Raw genomic sequence first — 18,273 nt, 5'->3', positions numbered from 1 at the left:
AAGCATAATGAAAAATACTTTTTAAATCTTAGAATAAAGGCTTTTACAAGTGTTACACTTTTGTGGATCTTACTTTGTGTCTACACTTTATTAAAGGGGGACTGGAATCTTTTTATGTTATTGCGCATAAACCCCAGACTATCTCCTGCTAAAAACATGCACATCTCCTACTGATGCAGTGTGGACATTGGTCAGGTCTTACTTCAGTGTCATACATGAGACGGTATTTTTCTTATGATTTAATCATTTATGGAAAATAAATTAATGTACTGAGAAAAGAGCTAATACAGAATACGAAGACTCCAAGGGCAAAAATGTTCTACAAGAAACTGTTTACCCTGAAGTAACAGCAGTCAGAGGAGAATTCCGTTTTGCTTTGAGCCATACAAGGCTACAAGAAGTTTTTTGTAGAATCATGGAGAAGTTGGTTGGAAGGTATCTCTGGAGATCACGGAGTGTCCCATCTGAAGTGGGATAGCAGTACAATCTCCAACATCTTGCTACCTGCCAAATAGCCTTCCCAAGGATCACTTGGAGGATGTCTTTGCCCTATCAAATACTTTCTGTTACTACAAACATGCTTTGGAAGATGTGCTGGTGAGGTGGATTGCATGTTAAAGTGCCCCAATGAACTCCTCTGAGTTAGTAATGTCTTAGTGTTATTCACTTACTTTAAAGTCATGTTAAAATACAAGTAAGTTTTTATTCACACCAGTTAGGCAAGTACAAGCACAATCATGTATTTTATATCTATCTAATTATATCAACTAAATAGAACTAAGTAGAAATGTGTTTTCAAAGAGGTGAAGAACAAAAAGAAAAACTGTATTCAAACTGATGAGCTGATACTAGCTGCTAGGGGCCTACCATCTTCACTGCATGCTCCTGTCCTCCTCCTGTGGCTGGCACCCAGTTTTGCCCTCCTTCTTTACGCTAAATATGACTGTCATCTGACCTTCCATAAATACATTTCACGTCACTACATAGCTAGGGGGAAGGTTTAAAAAAAAAAAGAACGCCTTTCTGAAGGCTCAGTGAAGTGAAATGGCTCAGCAATATGTCAGAGAAGCACCAGAACTCCCCCAAGGGATCCTGTGGGAGTGCAAGACTGGGAAGTGGGTAAACTCTTGGACATCTGCAGAGACATTGTTCAACATCTAACCTAAGATGGAATCAGACAAGTCTCTCTCCTGTCCAGCTGATTTTCTGCCCTAATAAGGTTGTTTGTTTTTGTAGGTACGTTCTACCTCTGTTTACAACTATTAAAGAGTACTTTTGCAACATGTCATCTTTTTTTCACCCCGAGGTCATCCGGGAGTTCAGGACTAAGTATTTCTTTCCAAAAATTTGCTTTCTTTCATCCTAATGCAGGACACAGGGTGTTTATTTCTATTAATAGCATAAGCATTGTTTCATTTTCTTATCCTTTTCTGAGATATGTCAGTACACGAGATAATATACAATTAAAAACTTCTTGGCCTCAAGAGGGGTAAAATTCCTCGTCCACTTTTATGGCTCACATATGAATATATCAAACTTCGTATTACGTATCAATCTGTTCATTAATAAACATGCTAGTGTGACATATAACTAGCATCTTTGTGCGTAGCTTATTATTGAAAATAGGCATAATAGTAATGCTTTTTGGACTGACAGTGGTTTTGGGGTGACTGCCAAAATCACTTCTGTAAGGAAACCACAAAACACAAAACTAAACAGATTCCTTCTAGCAAAGAAATGAATGCAATTAAAGTTGTTCAGGCTGTACAGTTAAGATCTCCAGCCCATATAACTAGGTTGTCATACAAAAAAACATCTGAACTAATTGTGGAAGTACAGATAAATTAAAAACGTATCCCTAAGTTGCAAAGCAGATATCAGTGTCGTAAAACTGTTAAGTTTGTTCCACATTGAGTGATGCAAGTGACACCTGAATTTTAAAACAACTGATAGGTAACTTTCAGATAATTTAGGTAAAGACTTGTAGACGTTTATTATTACCGAACCAAAAATGATTTTTGATGCTGATTTCAAAGTCTGACTTCTATCTAAAAATCTAGGAAATGGCGATTCCCACACTTCATTTTATATATTGGAAAAGATAATCCAGTGCTAGTCTCCAAGTTTTTCTCCCTTCTACAGATAACAGAATCAACTGGCTGACTACATTTAGCTTTCAAGGCCTCCGGAACACACATGAAGGATCTTCAGCTATGCCTGCATGTCCCAAGGAGCACAGAAATCCCAGTGGGTTTTCTAACCAACCTCTGCACATTAACATGGTTAAATGCAGATTCAAATGCAGCCAAGCTGGAAAATGCGGGTTGCTGGCTTCCATTTTTGTTTCAGATTGTCATCCATGTGGTAAGGTATTGAAATACTTTCTATATTCAGCAAAAATGCTGACAGTAGTCCACAAAGCACAAATACAATACATTTAAGCAACAAGGAACTGAAAATACATCCTTCCAGAAGTCTACAGCTGATCTGATGAAGAGAGATAAGTAACTGGCTTCTGTAGAAGCAGCTAACAAGACCAGTATTTAAGGACGCTAGATCTCTTCTAGATTCATATAAACATGTATACTGATTCTACATACTAATACAGAATTAGAAAATAAAATACAGATAATATAAAAATATCTTCAAAAGAGGAAAGAAGAATTATTAAAATTAATTTGTTTGGAACACAAACAAATTTGTTAGAGGAACTAACACTTGTGTTTCTCTTCCTTACTTCATTCTCAATTCCTACCTGGTTACAGTGGACTTCCAGCTTTTACTGTTAGCTCCATCAAATTGGCTCTCAGCCAAATTTAGCTTCCTAATGGTTTCCTCCAGCTGTACAGTTAACTTCTCATTTAGTATCTCCAAGTTATTCTTTGCTATTCGTAGCTTCTCTCCACTGTCAGCTTCCTGTTGTTCAATAAAAACAAAGTTTATGGAAAACTTAAACCTCACATGAATAACAGGATTACCTGAAATGCTGTTGAAATAGGATCAGTGCCGATTTAGAGGAAAACAGTTCAGCCAGTATTACTAGCACTACAACTTCTAAATTATGTCTTGGGCTGCTCCTTGTATGTCTCCTCTCCACATCTAATTAAAGATTCTGCCATAGCAATATCAGTGCTTAGAAAAATGTTCATTCCATATTAAACATTAAAACAAAAAAGATACTTGTCACAACAAGTAACTAAAGGAAATGCAGGGATGCATTATAATGATCATACCTTTTTCAGTTCTTTACGCAGCCTCTCGTTTTCAGTAATAACTTTTTCCATTCCTTTGGTTTTAGATTCAGAATGCATACTCGGCTGGCCCCCCGGATGAAGTTTCATTTTTTCCATTTCAGACTAAATATCACAGTTTGTTAAAACACATATACATTGCTTAGTAGAAAATTCAGATTTCAATTTTTAAAGCACAGCATAGTTACAGCTACCTACCACAGTGAACATAAAATTTCGTCACTTATTTAAATATATCCCTAAGGTACAGAGTCCCTTTACATAAATCATACAGTATGTTATACTAAAGTCAAGTTTTGCTTTTGTGTTCTACACATTTCACATTTGATATTTTTAAAACACTTCTATGCCAATCAATGTCAACAACAGGCTTCCTGCTCCATTTTCCTACAAACTTGTATGTAAACTGCTATCTAAACATAGTTATTGGATAGAAATCAGTACCTTTAGCCTCTCATTTTCCTGTTTAAGAACAAATAATTTCTCATTAGAAACGACAGCTGGAGTTTTTTTCAGATCTTCGTTTTCTCTTTGGACTCTCTCCACAACCTTTTTCATCAAACCAATTGTTTTTTCCAATTCTGGGACTGTCTTTCCACTTCTACCAGACTATAGAGAAGGAAGGAAAAAAAAGTAAAAGGAAATAAACAGTTCATCTTAACATTCTGGGATATTCCAAATCTTACATTATTGCTTATTTTCCCACTGCAATTTATATTTATAAAAAGATATTATATTTTGGTGTGATTTGAACCCTAAAGTTTCTTGCACACTTAGCTCCCCAAAGTCAACATATCAGCTCTTTCATTTTCTGTGTTACTCAAGGAAACTTTAGTTAAGTATCAAAATCTGCTGTACTTTATGAAGTAAATGTAAACATTAGGAAAATAAATCAAACTACTACTTTTTTTTTTTAAGCTTTTCTTGTAGAGCAATTCCCTGATCCAACAGACTTTTATTTTCTCATTATCTTTGTACTGACTGTTTTCCTCAGCAACAATAATAATTTAAAGATGTTGCTGCTTCTAGTTCTGGGTCCATGAAGCACCTCCTTTTCTTTCTACAGAGGTAAGGAGCACAGTACAGTGGAAAATGGGGAAGATTTTACTCCCTGGAGCTGTACATAAACCCTATATAGCAACCAAGCTTTGGAAGTGACTTATTCGTTCTTCTCTAAAATAACTGAAGGGATTAGGAGGTTTGTGTTGGTACAGAGCAGAGTTAAAGTAAAACCTCTGTCAGATTTTGGTGCCTGAAAGGGAGGAAGATTCAGAATTTGCTGCCTCCTCAGAACCTTTGCATGAAACAGTTTTATAAACTGAATTTCCTTATCGAAAGACTACCACTGCATAAGAAACAGGCAGATACACAAAGAGTCTGTGCAAGGTAGAAGTAAAAGAATGGGAAATACACAACCTTTTCCAGGTACCCAGAAGTAGAAGCCATTCTCCTTGGATAATGAAAGAGCTACAAAGGCACTTAAGAGCTTTTATTAAATCAGCTTCCTTTAAAAGGTCACATAAACAGTTTGACAAGTTAGCATCAAGAGAGATACTAAGCACTGCTGAAGCCTTTTTTCCCCTGTAACTTCTGAAATACTAATCTGTTAAAGTAACTGTTAATAGCTAGGGCAAAATTTAACTGTTTCATCTTGCAGTACATTTTCTAACATCTGCATCAAATCAAAATCCCATCTTTTAAATAATAAAGCTGTAACTGTATTATGCATTTACATAAATACTTGAATATAATCTTCATTTTTCATAAAATTAATAATTTAGCTTTAATAAAATAGATTTTTCATATTTTTATTTCATGTAATTATGATTAATAAATGCTGTTACAATACTCACTCCTCTAATGCTGCCCAGCTTTTGTTCAACATCTGCTTTCTCTTTTTTGAGAAGCTCACACATTTCTTTTAAGTCACCTACTTGGTCCTAAAAAATCCAAAAATATAAGCAACTTATTTAGATTTCAAACGGAAGAGTAACAAAATTACAGTTAGTTTACTTTGATGAATGTAAAGAGAAAACAATCCCCCATTGCAATAACATTTTTTGTCATTTCTGCCAGCCATTCAACCTTCTCAACTTCCATAAAAACATGAAAAATTTACAGTATGTACAGAAAAGAGAGCTATATCCTAACCTGTGTCAGAGTAAAGGGGACTAAAGGTAAAAAGATGTTACCTTTAGTCTTGGCAAATCTTTATTGGCCTGCTCTAGCTGGAATCGTAGCTCAATGTTTTCAGATGATAATCTTAAATTTTCCTTTAAAACCTCTTGTTCTCTTCGATATTGATCATCTGATCCTATTCCTGATGTCTTAAGAAAAGGGAGGGGAAAAAATTATTATTAAGTGGTAATGCACTATTCATTTTACCAGTTGTAGCTGTAAAAGAACAACAGAGAATCAGTATTCTTCACAGAAATAAGATGGATGATAGTTGTATCACCAGTTTTGATCTAATCTGCTCTGCCTTTAACTCCTTCTCTTACATTTTCTAAACTTGCTTAACCTTTAAGGGAAGTTTACAAATCAGTATAAACCAGTAAAAATTTTGTTACCAAAACTAACTCAAAGTATTGGGTAGAAATAGATCACAGAATCACACGGGTTGGAAGGGACCTCAGGAGATCATCTAGTCTAACCCCCTGCCAAAGCAGGTTCCCTACAGCAGGTTGCACAGGAGTGGGTTTTGAAGATCTCAAAGACAAAAAAGCTGCAACACTGTACCTGGGAACAGCATCTGATTTTAAGGACAGATTCTGATATGTTTATTAAATAGTGCATATGGCATAAGGAATTTCACTGAACTCAAACAGATTACAGAGCAAGTCAGGAAGAGTAGTATATAACTCCAGTTCTTAGTCTGTTAGTTCATGCAATCTTAAGTCTTTATCCATGGAGGCTAGTAACTTCTATTACATAAAGAGAGCTTTGCATGCCTTATATTGCCAATTCCAATATTAAGTATAAGGTAAATTATTATGCCTGACTAATAAAGAGTAAAACCTTCTGATGATATAATAATCAGCAGGTTTTATTTATGTAATTATGGAGTTAACTATATGATCCATTAATTCATCACTAATAATGATAAGAATAAAGTATTTGCTTCAGTAAAGCCTATTTTTTTCTTAGTGTAAGTAATAATACATCATAAGTCTCTTAAACAATGAAGCTGCCTGTATCATTGTGATGATTTGTAAAGTTTATGGATTAAAATTTTAGAATTGACAGTAGCTTACTTGTGAGCTGACATGCATGCCTATCATGAAAGTGTAAGGTTTGCTTTATGGACTACTTGGTGACTACTTCAAAATCCCTGTAGACCATGCATTGGAAAACACTGCATTATCAAGATCAAACTATTCTATTTCTACATCATTTACACAGGAGAAATGCTAGAGGACTGCTACAGTATCAAACCTCAAGCATTTCACAAAACTCTGGTGTTATTTCAACCCCTTCTGTAACACTTTGGTAAGTTTCATGTTCATCCTCTGCAGTGTGTTGATTCCTTTCATTGTTCACATTTATTTCTTCTGCTGCATAGTTATTAGCTTGATTAGAAGGTTCCCCTGAATCAGATGGATTGCAGCTCATTCTGTCAGCATAAGGCTCTTCTACACTTTCTTCTTCATCAACATGTGATTGCTTGAGTATTTCTTGCTTCCTTTCCTCTTCAAATCTGCCATTAAGTTTTCCACTCTCAGGCTGCATTATATTTTCTTCTTTTTCACTGCAGTTGTCTTCATCAGCTTCAGCTATATTTTTGTTTTTCAGTCCTTCCCTAGAAATATCTGTGTCCTTGCATTTCTCACTATCTTCAGGGTGCTGTTCAGGAGACACTTCTGTGCTTGCATCCACAGTAGCCTCATGGTCTTCGTTATGCATGATGCATGTTTGCATGTCTGCTTCCTCATCTATTTCATTGCTGTTAATAATGCTATAATTAGTCTGAAGTTTGATTTCATTCCTATTCGAAATAGATTTCTTTTGAAGGGAATTCAAATACTTTTGTTTACTGATACTGATAGGAAAAGACTTGGTCAGTTCAGTTTGGTCACATGTACTCTGATTCAAGTTGAAGATAGAATGAAGCATGAAAGAAAAGCAGAAGACAGTAAAACAAAACAGGACATAAAGAAACTTGGAATGTACTGTTAAATCTATTTATTGAAAGATTAAGATAACCCAATAATGCAGTATTTGCATTATAATGAACCTTGTAAAAATCAAAACATAACAAAACCACGTAATGTAAATGAAATGCAGCTCAGTATTTCCCCAAACTCTGTGTATCCCAAATTTTCAATCACTATGGAACATAGAAGTAGTCTCTCACTTGCAGACTCACATATTTAAAAATACATATCCCTTATTTCTCTACATATCCTAGGCTGCTGAACATTTCAGCTTCTACCTGTAGAACACAGAAACTATAAGTTTAGGGTTTTGGGGTTTGTGTTTTTTTAAAAACACTAAAAGCTGACCATTTCATACCCTGTTCTGTAATTTTAAATAAAACCAGCTAAATTACACAGAATGCCAAATGGGTAACAAATATTTTTGTTAAGTATGTGCTATTCCTTTAGGTAATATGGTTACATTATTAACTTACCGAGGGTCTAGAATAAGTCTCTTTAGAACACTGTGTCTGCAATGCATGAAGCTTTTCCTGAAGGTACTGATTTTTCAAATGTAATTCTTCTACAACAGAATCTCGTGGGATTGCTTGTTGTGTTCTACACAAAAAAATTAATCAAGCCAAAACAAACAAGTGGCTATTAATGCAGAAAAACATCCCTTAAGGTAAAAAAACCTCATGAACTTCTGGATTACTAGACTGGATTTTCTGGTATCACTGGGGTAGTTTTTCTAAATCAATGTTAGCCATATTCACTATTTCAAATAATCCCCATGAATTGAAAGTACTTACTTTGGCAAAAAGAATCTGCTTTTTTGAGATATGTACAGCTTCTATTACTCAAGTACACTATCCACTGTGATAGTGGATACACTGATTAAGAATACACTTCCTAATTGCAATTTAGCAGTTGCAGTAACTTTCACCAACTCTAAATTGTAACTATAATTTTACATAATAGGAGCCAGATGCTTTAAATTTTATTCAGCTTTTTAGAATAATGAACCAATCCTTCATATTCTCTGAACTTGCACCATTGCTCCCAAGTAGCATTAAATTTGCTCATCACAGACTCAAAGAAGAATTTTTGAAATTCCGTTCTGTTTTTTTTTTTCCTTATTGAATCAGTCTAATAGAGACTATCATATCTCTTCCCACAGATTTTTTTTCTCATTTAGATTTTTTAGTTTTTATAAATTCTTTTAAAATCCCTCTTACCTCATGTGAGCAACTTCATTTTCTAACTTTAGATTCTGTTTTCTTAGTTCTTCCAGTTCTTTTTCAGTCTCTAAGGCTCTTACTCCAACAATTCGGTCAACTGTGATACCAGTGGTTTTAAGTTTCTTCTGTAGAGCAATTTTCTCTTTTTCAGTCCTGAAATATCCAGTAAATTTATATTTAAAACTTTATTTGCTAACTTGCTTTCTCTAGGAGAAAACATTTTCTGTCTTGAAGAAACCACATTTCCAATTTATTTGCTCAGTGAACTACACTCCCTTTTCTGTTTAATAAGGTTACCTTATAGACAGTACAGCTTTACCAAAACAAAAACAAAACCAAAACCCAACCAAAATCCAAAAACTAAAGTTGGAAAAAATAGTTAACATTCAGTCAGTATCATGCATGTAATAAACCACTTGCTGGTCTTGCATGTGTTTTATGTGAAATTCATGCAAGACTTGCTAAGATTAATGCCATTTTAAACAAGTTGCAAACCACAATCTCCCAATAACTATTATCACCATCAGTTTCCTTTCTCTTCTGCATCTTTTATGAGTAAAACTCTGCCATTACTGTACTGAAGTAAATGTAAAATTTGCAGAAGGTTTGCAGATGTGTTTTTTTAAAAGGGCTTCCATCTCATAATCCTAGAACCATGAGTACTGCAGCAGCAGTCCATGTAACAGTAGCATAGTATCCAGACCTAGCAATCTGATTAAGTAACATAGCAGTGCGAAATAGCCTGTCTTAATAAAGCTGTTATTTAGTTCATGGGAATAACAGAATGCTATATACAAGAAGCATAGCAAAGGACTTAAATTTGTTTTATTCAGTTTTATTAGTTTCTTCCAATAAAGGTTGTTGGTTTCTGTAAGGGAAAGGATACTAGAGGAGTAGCCTGCTGCTTGAAAAATAACTAATCCTTTTAAACTTAAGAGCAACGTCAAATTCTAGACATAAATCTTATGAACATAACAAACTGTTCTAATTATTATGTGGCAAATATATCTGAATTTTGTTTATGTCATCATTTTGTAGCTGAATCTATTAAAACCAACTTACTTGGTATAAATTTCCTTCAATGTATTCAGCTGTTTGGTTAAAACATCTGCTTCTTTTCCCTTTTCCCTTAGTTTGTTCCGCAATCCTTCCATTCTGATTTGCCATTTTTTACCTTCTTCCCATCTAATTATTTCCTCCTTGGAGGTCTGTGAAGCACATAAACAAATTATGTATTTAATTATTTTCCTTGAAGCAAAATACATGTTAGAAAACCAAGAATGATACATTCTTCATACATTATGCCATAGCAGCCCTATATTATTTACCTTATTTACCATAAGTTAAATAGCAGGCCCAGCAGGATACATTAAGTATGCTGTAGTGACTGGTGTATAAAGCTGATGCAGTTTAATCATAGAACACTTCCAGGGAGGTGGCATCCACAGCTTCCTTGGGCAACCTGTTCCAGTGTCTCACCACCCTCACAGGAAAGAATTTCTTCCTAATATCCAATCTAAACCTCCCCTCTTTCAGCTTAAAGCCATTTCCCCTCATCCTATCACTCCCTGCCCTTGTAAAAAGTCCCTCCCCAGCTTTCTTGTAGGCCCCTTCAGGAATTGGAAAGCCACTATAAGATCTTCCCGGAGCCTTCTCTTCTCCAGGCTGAACAGCCCCAACTCTCTCAGCCTGTTCTCATAGGAGAGGTGCTCCAGCCCTCTGATCTTCCTCATGGCCCTCCTCTGGACTTGCTCCAGTTAAGTCTATGTCCTTCTTACGTTGGGGGCCTCACAACCGGACACAGTACTCCAGGTGGGGTCTCACGAGAGCGGAGTAGAGGGGAAGATTCACCTCCCTCGACCTGCTGGCCACCCTCCTCTTGATGCAGCCCAGAATACAGCTGGCCTTCTGGGCTGCGAGCGAACATTGTCAGCTCATGTTGAGCTTCCCATCCACCAGTGTCTACCAGCACCCAAGTCCTTCTCCTCAGGGGTGTTCTCAACTCATTCTGTGCCCAGTCTGTATCTGTGCCTGGGATTGCCGTGACCTAGATGCAGCACCTTGCATTTGGCCTTGTTGAACTTCATGAGGTTAGCACAGGCCCACCTCTAAAGCCTGTCAAGGTCCCTCTGGATGGCATCCCTTCCCTCCAGCACATCAACTGAACCTCACAGCTTGGTGTCGTCGGCAAACTTGCACCAGGGGGTTGGTGTCCCTCAGGGGTCAGTATTGGGACCAGTGCTGTTCAACATCTTTGTCAGAGACATGGACAGTGAGATTGAGTGCACCCTCAGCAAGCTTGCCGATGACACCAAGCTGTGTGGTGCGGTTGACATGCTGGAGGGACAGGACTAAGCAACAGGTATTTTAAAAGTCTCAAATTGGAAGAATAAGTGCAGTCCTAGAATAATACTTAATATCATAAATAGTCTCAATGTCATTATACAAGCATGCTATAATATACTTTATAAAATAATTTATGATTGCTATGACAAGTTATTAATTAATTACTTAAGTAGTAAAATAACAAGTAAAAAACCAAACAAAACAACTGGTAAAATGAACACCTCTCCAATCACTCAGAGCCTCTTGTATGTGGAGATCACTATTGTGAAGAATAATCACTTACACAGACATAATTCTTTTTTGAATTCACACTTTTGCTCCTAAGTACTTCATGTTTTTATCATTGCATTGATTTTGCAAATGCACACTGGACAGCACTTAGGTAATCGATTTCACTGCTACCTATAAAATCTTAGTTTTCTAAGATTTGTAATGGATCTTTAGTTCTACAAAAAAGGGCAGGAAAACATTAACAGGCCAGTACTAAGCAGCAAGAAGAGTAACAAAGCATGAAAAACATGAAGAAGTTAGTCATGAAACTGCTTTTCTTCTGATCAAGTTTGGTTGGTTTTTGTAGAGGCAACAGGGAGAGTTGAACTGCCTAGACCCTAGGCTGATCACATCTTTCAAAGCCACGATCTGAATATCACATACCTTGTCTTCTCTTACACCTTTTTCTTCTGTTTCTTCACACTTCTCAAGTTCACTTTCCAGCTTTTTAATTTTTTTCTGAAGTGCATCTATCAGATTTTGTTCCTCAGCTTTGCTCTGAAAAATTACAAACCTAAGTATTTTTCTCCACTCAAAAAATAAAGACTTTAATTGCAATTGGTAAAATTAGTTTACAACCTAATTGGCCTTTTAAAAATTATCTTCAAAGTACTGTAATGTAACTTTGCATTCTAAACTGAGTAATCAGCAGCAAGTAGCTGAATTTAAAATAAAAATTAGACAATTCTACTGGAAAACCTTTACTTCTCTTCTGAAAGAGAAAATAAGGACAACCAGAAAGATCACAAAATTCCATTTTTCAAAGAAGCTTTGAAAGCGGTAATTCAACTCTTTAGACTCTTTCAAACATATTTCAAAGAGCAAGAATTTTTCAGTCTGTTCTTTTTATTTGAGACATGTTTCCAACAGTAAAAGGTAATAGCTCACATGTAACCCAGCTGATGAGCAAACGTAAATTTTTAAATCAAATATAAGTCTCAATGCCTGCCAAAAATACTTAATCTTTTCCCGCAAAACCAGCACATCTATGCAGAAACATATTTTGAACATATTGAACATGTGTTTAAAAATCACTTCTACCTGAATGCTACTGCTTAGCCTCCTAATCCGTTTCTTCAGTTCTTCATTTTCTTTTTCCATTTCATTTTTTTCTCTCAACATTTTAGCAAATGCTTTTTGCTTCCTCTGAAGTTCTTGGTTCAACTCATCCCTTTCATCAGACAAAGAACTTTCCCTGGTTTTACTTATTTTGAGGTTATCTGTAAGTTTTGTAATCTGGTTATTTAATTCCTCTATCTGTGTCTAGAAGAAAACAAACAAACAAACAAACAAACCAGCAAACCCCCAAAATCAGGAATATCAACACTACAACAATGCAATACAATGATATTACCTAGTACTCACCACAAGCCCCTTTGTTTGTCTGTCAACAATCTCCTGGACATTCATATATGCCTCTTTTTGTGATGCAGCAGAAATAATCTGCTGTTCAGCATTAGCAGTCATTTCTGCTCGGAGCTCCAGAAGTGCTTTACTCAAAGCCTGAAAATAATAAATTCAAGTTCTTTTACGTGAACAAGAAAAGGCAATTATATTTTACTATTTTATATTATGCAATTATATTCTACCTCCTGCTGTAATATACATAGCATTCTTAAGCTTTAAGTAACATTAAACATTTATGTGACATAGGGATTAATTTTTGTTGACTGACTTTCTGCTGCTTCTCTTTTATGGTTAACTGGATCTTCAGCTGGTCCACCAGGTTTTTCAGTGTTGCTGTGGGTGCTCTATTATTTGCTTCTTTTTGGACCTCTAGTTCAGCTTTTACATTTGTTAATTCCGTCTCCATCTGAGATAACATGTTCCTCAATTCATTTGCTTCATCTTTTAGTTGTTCCACATCACCCGTGTGCTTTTCCTGAAGCCTAATAAAAAATAAGCATTAAGAGAGTACACTGCAATAATTAAATTGGCAAGCTCCAAATAAATAACAAAAGGCACGATGTTACGTTTATTTATTATTGTTAAAGCAAGTGACACATGGATTTGGAAATAACAAGAAGACTGACTCAACAAAGAAGTCTTCTATTTAATAAGAAAATTACTCAAGAAGATGAGGAAAATTAGATTAGAGCATTGTTCATTCTAATTCTTGGCCCTAACAGATAAAGCATCATACTTTCCTCCTTTTAAACAGGGGTTAAATTTTCAAGAGTTTATGTTTGTTAGGTAGCAAGCTCAAATAGATGTATTGGGGGGAAAAAAAAAAACAACAAAACCAAAACCAAAAACCACAAACCAGCAAGAATCACAGTAGCTTGAAGCCAACTTTCATACCAAGATTCCTTGAATACTTTCTTTTTCACTGAATGGCACAAAGCTAACAACTGAAAGGCATTTTTCCAAGCCACAGTTTTTCAATATTAGCTCCGAGGAAGGGCTACAGCTTAAAATTAATTTACAACTACCAACCATAGTAACTGTTTTGAGTTAGTTTTTTCAGCCAAATCTTAAATTTAGCAAAAACATGTTCAATTTGATAGACCAGTCCTGTAGCAGCAATACATAATTGACTTGATCCAATCCAACTGTGACTTATGTTAACAGTTTAAAAACTTACTGAGCTCTGATAGTCTCAAACTCTTTGATTTTCATTAAAGTAATTTGTTTTTGTTTCTCCAAATCAGATGATGTTTTCTTTAATTTTCCAACAAGTGAAGCAAGAGAATTATCCTGTTCTGCTACAGTTTGCTCCATTTCAGCTAAGCGGAGAAAATGTTTGTTGTTGGAAAGTGATAAAGAAGTCTTTTTCATTAACTCCTGTAAAACAAAAAATGCATGTGATAAACATTTTAAGCTTTAAATAAAAGGTAAGTATTACTGATGCATTTTAAACTCAATCCCGAATATAACCAAGCATTAATATCTAACATGTTTATGTACTGAGATGTGATTCTCAGTCCACAAAGAAAGCAGACACGCTGGTTTGAAAAGAGCTCTGTGAATCTAATGATCCACAGAATAACCAGTTAAATATAGGTTTCACCTTATCATAAAGTGTCAAGACAAAATTTATATTGAAATGGGTTAGTTTAACATAACCACAGATTGAATGAAAAGAACAGAAAAAAAAAATATACCTTTCTCTTCTAGAATTCTCCATGACTTAGGATGATATGAAACATGTTCATATATATTGAAAAGGTAACTTTGTTTTTTTACACTTGACTTCTATTCCATCTCTTGCAATTTCTCTCAAGAATAATACAACAATCCTGTACCAACCATCCATTTATTTTTCCTGTTATCATTTATTACTTACTTTTGAGTGCAAAACTGTTCTTTTGAGCAACTCTTTTAAAAATTTGGAAACAACTTCACTAATCCCACAAACACACATAACTCACCAAAGCAGTCTGTTTGTATTTATTAAGGGAATTTTCAGTATGCAAATTTAACTTCTGGTATAGAACTCTAAGGTCTTCCTCATGCTTCTTTGCTATTTCCTCTTGTTCCTGTGAGTTCAAAATAAAAATATAACTCTACTGATGTACACTATTCCAGAAAGTAATGAAACTACAATGCTTTCATATTGATTGCTCACTCATTGCTCAGTATGGCTCCCCAAATTTTCCTCTAATTCTGGCAGTTTTTAAAGTTTTCTTGCTATAATCAATTTTTTTTTTTTTTTTTTCCTTTTTAACACTATTGGAAAAAAATCTACTATTGCAGTTTTAAGCTACGTAGCAAGTAGCATGGTGTCACAGGACAGGATCTGGAGAGCAAAACAGTTAGGTGTTGGTCCTCACCAACTACGACTATCAATATGAATAGCGATATCCATACTATGCACTTTTCAGGTCTACTGCCTTTGGGCTGTAGTGTGATACCATGGATTGAGTGTCTGGTAGCAGACAGAGCACAGTAGGCTCTTTTTTACACTGCATCTTCTGGTTTAGTTCTGAAACAAAAAACCTGATTTCTCCCTGAAGAAACAGCTACACATGTCAACCAAATCACGCTAAGTGAAGAAGATAGGAAGTCTGCTCTGGAAATGTGCTCCTGATCCAAATACACTAATACTGATGCATGTTTAGACTCAAAGTACCTCTTAGACACAAGATTTATGCTTTAAAATATGCTTTAAGGGTATAAAGAATATAAAGTATGCTTAAATAATATAAAGTATGCTTAGATACAATGTTTATGCCTTAAAATACGCCTTAATTGAAAATATGCTTTAAGAAGCTTATTTTCCATAAATGCATGTCTTTCCTGTGCCTTCCAGATTCACTACAAGATGCAGTCCAGAGATCATTGTTGCAAGTACTGGAAAATCCCATATACATATATAATATACTAACACCATTTCTCACAGCAGAATTTTAATTTTCTTCCTGTCATACTAATTTAATTCCTAGACAGACATAGAATCATAGAATGGTTTGGGTTGGAAGGGACCTTAAAGATCATCTAGTTCCAACCCCCCTGCCATGAGCAGGGACACCTTCCATTAGACCAGGTTGCTCAAAGCCTCATCCAACCTGGCCTTAAACACTTCCAGGGAGGGGGCATCCACAACTTCTCTGGGCAACCTGTTCCATTTATCATATACATCATATATATAGTTATCATATACATCATATACATAACCTTTTGACTGAGCTAACTTATTTTAAGAAGCTAAAAAATTCTACATGAACTTGGTACATAAAGAATTATTGTCTCTGTTCTATTACCTCTGAGGTTAGAAACTTTTTAAGATTTCACTAGCAATGAGATAAACAAAGAATCAGCTAAAACAATTTAAAAATGGAAGAAATTTTGTGCAAAATGTTTAACTACCTCTCTTGCTTTAGCAAGCAAATGTTGGTATTTTTTTAACACTTCCTCCTTTTGATTTAATCTTGCTTGCATATTTGCAATGGTTTGATGAGCAATTTTTATGGCATGATGGTACTCTGGATCATCTTCTTGTTTGCCTAATTCAGGCATTATTTTCTCTCTTTCTGATGTTGCAGGTAATCGAAGTCTCAGTTCATTTATAACTTTGTCTCTCGATAAAACATTTTGTTCAGCTTTCCACAGAGCAGTTTCCTTTTCTTTTAATTTCTGCAACAAAAGGCAATTGTTGCATTTCCAGAAATCAAACACTGCAAAAAGATCTTACTTTTTAAAAAATGTACCAGAAAGATTTGTTTAAATGGACTTATAAACACAAAGCATTTTGCACTCAGTTCTGGCTGTATGGGATTACTATTAGATGGAAAAAGTCACAGAATATCATTATCATGTCTTTATGTATTATTTGCTTGGCACAAGACACTTACACAACTCATTTTGTGCTACCAAATTAAGAAGCTGGTGTTTTTCAAATTTCTTAAGAACCACAAAGTATCTTCTGTAACAGAATTTCAATTTAGCAATTAAAGATAAAAGGATTTTGCTATACTACTTGTTAAATTTAATTAATATTTGCTAAATTTAGCTATCTATAGTAAACTGAATTTTGTACAGCAAGAGGATCTTAACCTACTAAATGAACATTCTAAAATATTCAAAAGTTTTTACCAATAATTTTTTTCCAATGGAAAAAATATTTTATTTTAGTCATGGTGTGATTATATTATTTACATTTTCTCTCTGTTAAATACTTCTAAGGGGTTAGACACATCTGAGTGACATTTATAAAAGGATATTTATTATGCAAAAAAAAAAATAAAGGGTATAGATTTACAAACTTTGTCTCTTTATATGATAATTTATGCATTTAATTACCTCCTCCAGTGATCTGCAGGTTGCCCTAGTTTCCAGGATTGTTCGAATATGCTCCCGAATCTTTCTCAAAGCCAACTCAAGCTGTTGTGGGAGTGGCAAACTAGGGTCTGGAACTGATCCTGTAGCCTCTTCTAACTGCACAGAAAGATTCATATTCAAGTAATCCAACAGCTCTGAAAAAACATGCTTATGAGACTATTTTTAGTTAATTCAGTAGATATACCTTTACAGCAGTCCTCAGTATTTCATTTTGTTGATGATCATACAGGTCTAATTGGCGCTGCAGTTCTACTTCCCTCTGGTCCCAAGCCATTTGCCTTTCTTCATGAAACTATAACAAATTGATAGAAGTATTTTATTTATTGAAGGCAACGAGAATTTTATAACAATCTAAATAGAAAAAAAAAAAGAGATACCAAAATGTAAAATACTCAAATGTGCTATTAAAAAGAATTATGGAACCAAGATAACAAATATCTATGTTAAAAAAATTACTTGTTAAAATCACTTAGTGAAATAAGGAACAGGCTGTTTTTCTAACAGCATGCAGAAATACATACCTTGTTCTGCTGTACAATTTCTTCTTCCAGATTATTGATTGTATGTTCATATTCAGAAATTATATTATGCAAATACTTCACCTCTTCCTTTTGCTTGATTAACTCTCGACTGAGTTTAAGTTCCTGCAGATGGAGTTCCTCCATCTTCATATGCCATTCAATTACCTAATAATGAATGATACACTATTATATTTACCAAGCCCACAGGGCAACTAGATGCAGCTAAACTCTGACTTTGAGGCAGTATTGTACTTATCCAACCAACAAGAAGAAAGAGTTCTGCCTTTTTAAGCTTCTTCGCTTCTCTTGAGTGAGGAGGCACAGCAAGAGTATGAAGCTGCAAGAGGAATGACTGAAAAGTGCAGCAGACCACTGGAGAGGCAATAGCTTTCCTCTACACTGACAGAAGTACATTGCAAATAATTTTCAGATGACCTAAGCTACACCCTATGCATCTGTCCAGACTGAACAAAAAAAACATGCAAGAAGTTTGGCTGACTTTTCTAAAAGAGCAAAAGATTTTCAAAACCATTAAAAACTGCAAGTATTCAAAAATGCACATGTACTGAGAATAGCAGACATATTTATGTCAAAATGCTCTAGAAAAATATTTGAAAATTGCTGCTAAATTATTGTTCCTGCACCTATTTAAAAAGACATGCATTTGTACTGAAGATGTCACTGCACGCTCATGGAACAGAACCTCAGAATGCTACCCTGTGTTTAA

General features: G+C 35.1%; 1 protein-coding gene across 1 annotated transcript in view; it reads right to left on the bottom strand.

Annotated features, from left to right (window-relative positions):
• Positions 1 to 2,751: 2,751 nt before the first annotated feature.
• Positions 2,752 to 18,273, bottom strand: part of LOC104517704 (centrosomal protein of 290 kDa) — a gene marked incomplete at its 5' end in the record, with an annotated part of 34,652 nt that continues 19,130 nt past the window's right edge. The window contains 19 exons of the mRNA XM_029084045.1: positions 2,752 to 2,916; positions 3,234 to 3,356; positions 3,696 to 3,860; positions 5,105 to 5,191; positions 5,444 to 5,578; positions 6,687 to 7,334; positions 7,882 to 8,005; positions 8,626 to 8,781; positions 9,691 to 9,836; positions 11,629 to 11,742; positions 12,286 to 12,507; positions 12,610 to 12,747; positions 12,920 to 13,133; positions 13,829 to 14,028; positions 14,616 to 14,723; positions 16,054 to 16,320; positions 16,987 to 17,121; positions 17,210 to 17,317; positions 17,547 to 17,711. Of these exons, the coding sequence (XP_028939878.1) occupies positions 2,752 to 2,916; positions 3,234 to 3,356; positions 3,696 to 3,860; positions 5,105 to 5,191; positions 5,444 to 5,578; positions 6,687 to 7,334; positions 7,882 to 8,005; positions 8,626 to 8,781; positions 9,691 to 9,836; positions 11,629 to 11,742; positions 12,286 to 12,507; positions 12,610 to 12,747; positions 12,920 to 13,133; positions 13,829 to 14,028; positions 14,616 to 14,723; positions 16,054 to 16,320; positions 16,987 to 17,121; positions 17,210 to 17,317; positions 17,547 to 17,711 (3,420 nt within the window). The remainder of the gene's footprint in view (positions 2,917 to 3,233; positions 3,357 to 3,695; positions 3,861 to 5,104; positions 5,192 to 5,443; positions 5,579 to 6,686; positions 7,335 to 7,881; positions 8,006 to 8,625; positions 8,782 to 9,690; positions 9,837 to 11,628; positions 11,743 to 12,285; positions 12,508 to 12,609; positions 12,748 to 12,919; positions 13,134 to 13,828; positions 14,029 to 14,615; positions 14,724 to 16,053; positions 16,321 to 16,986; positions 17,122 to 17,209; positions 17,318 to 17,546; positions 17,712 to 18,273) is intronic.

This window comes from Antrostomus carolinensis, unplaced genomic scaffold, assembly GCF_000700745.2.
Source record: "Antrostomus carolinensis isolate BGI_N321 unplaced genomic scaffold, ASM70074v2 scaffold20983, whole genome shotgun sequence".
Classification (NCBI taxonomy): domain Eukaryota; kingdom Metazoa; phylum Chordata; class Aves; order Caprimulgiformes; family Caprimulgidae; genus Antrostomus; species Antrostomus carolinensis.
This window is presented reverse-complemented; position numbering and strand designations above follow the sequence as displayed.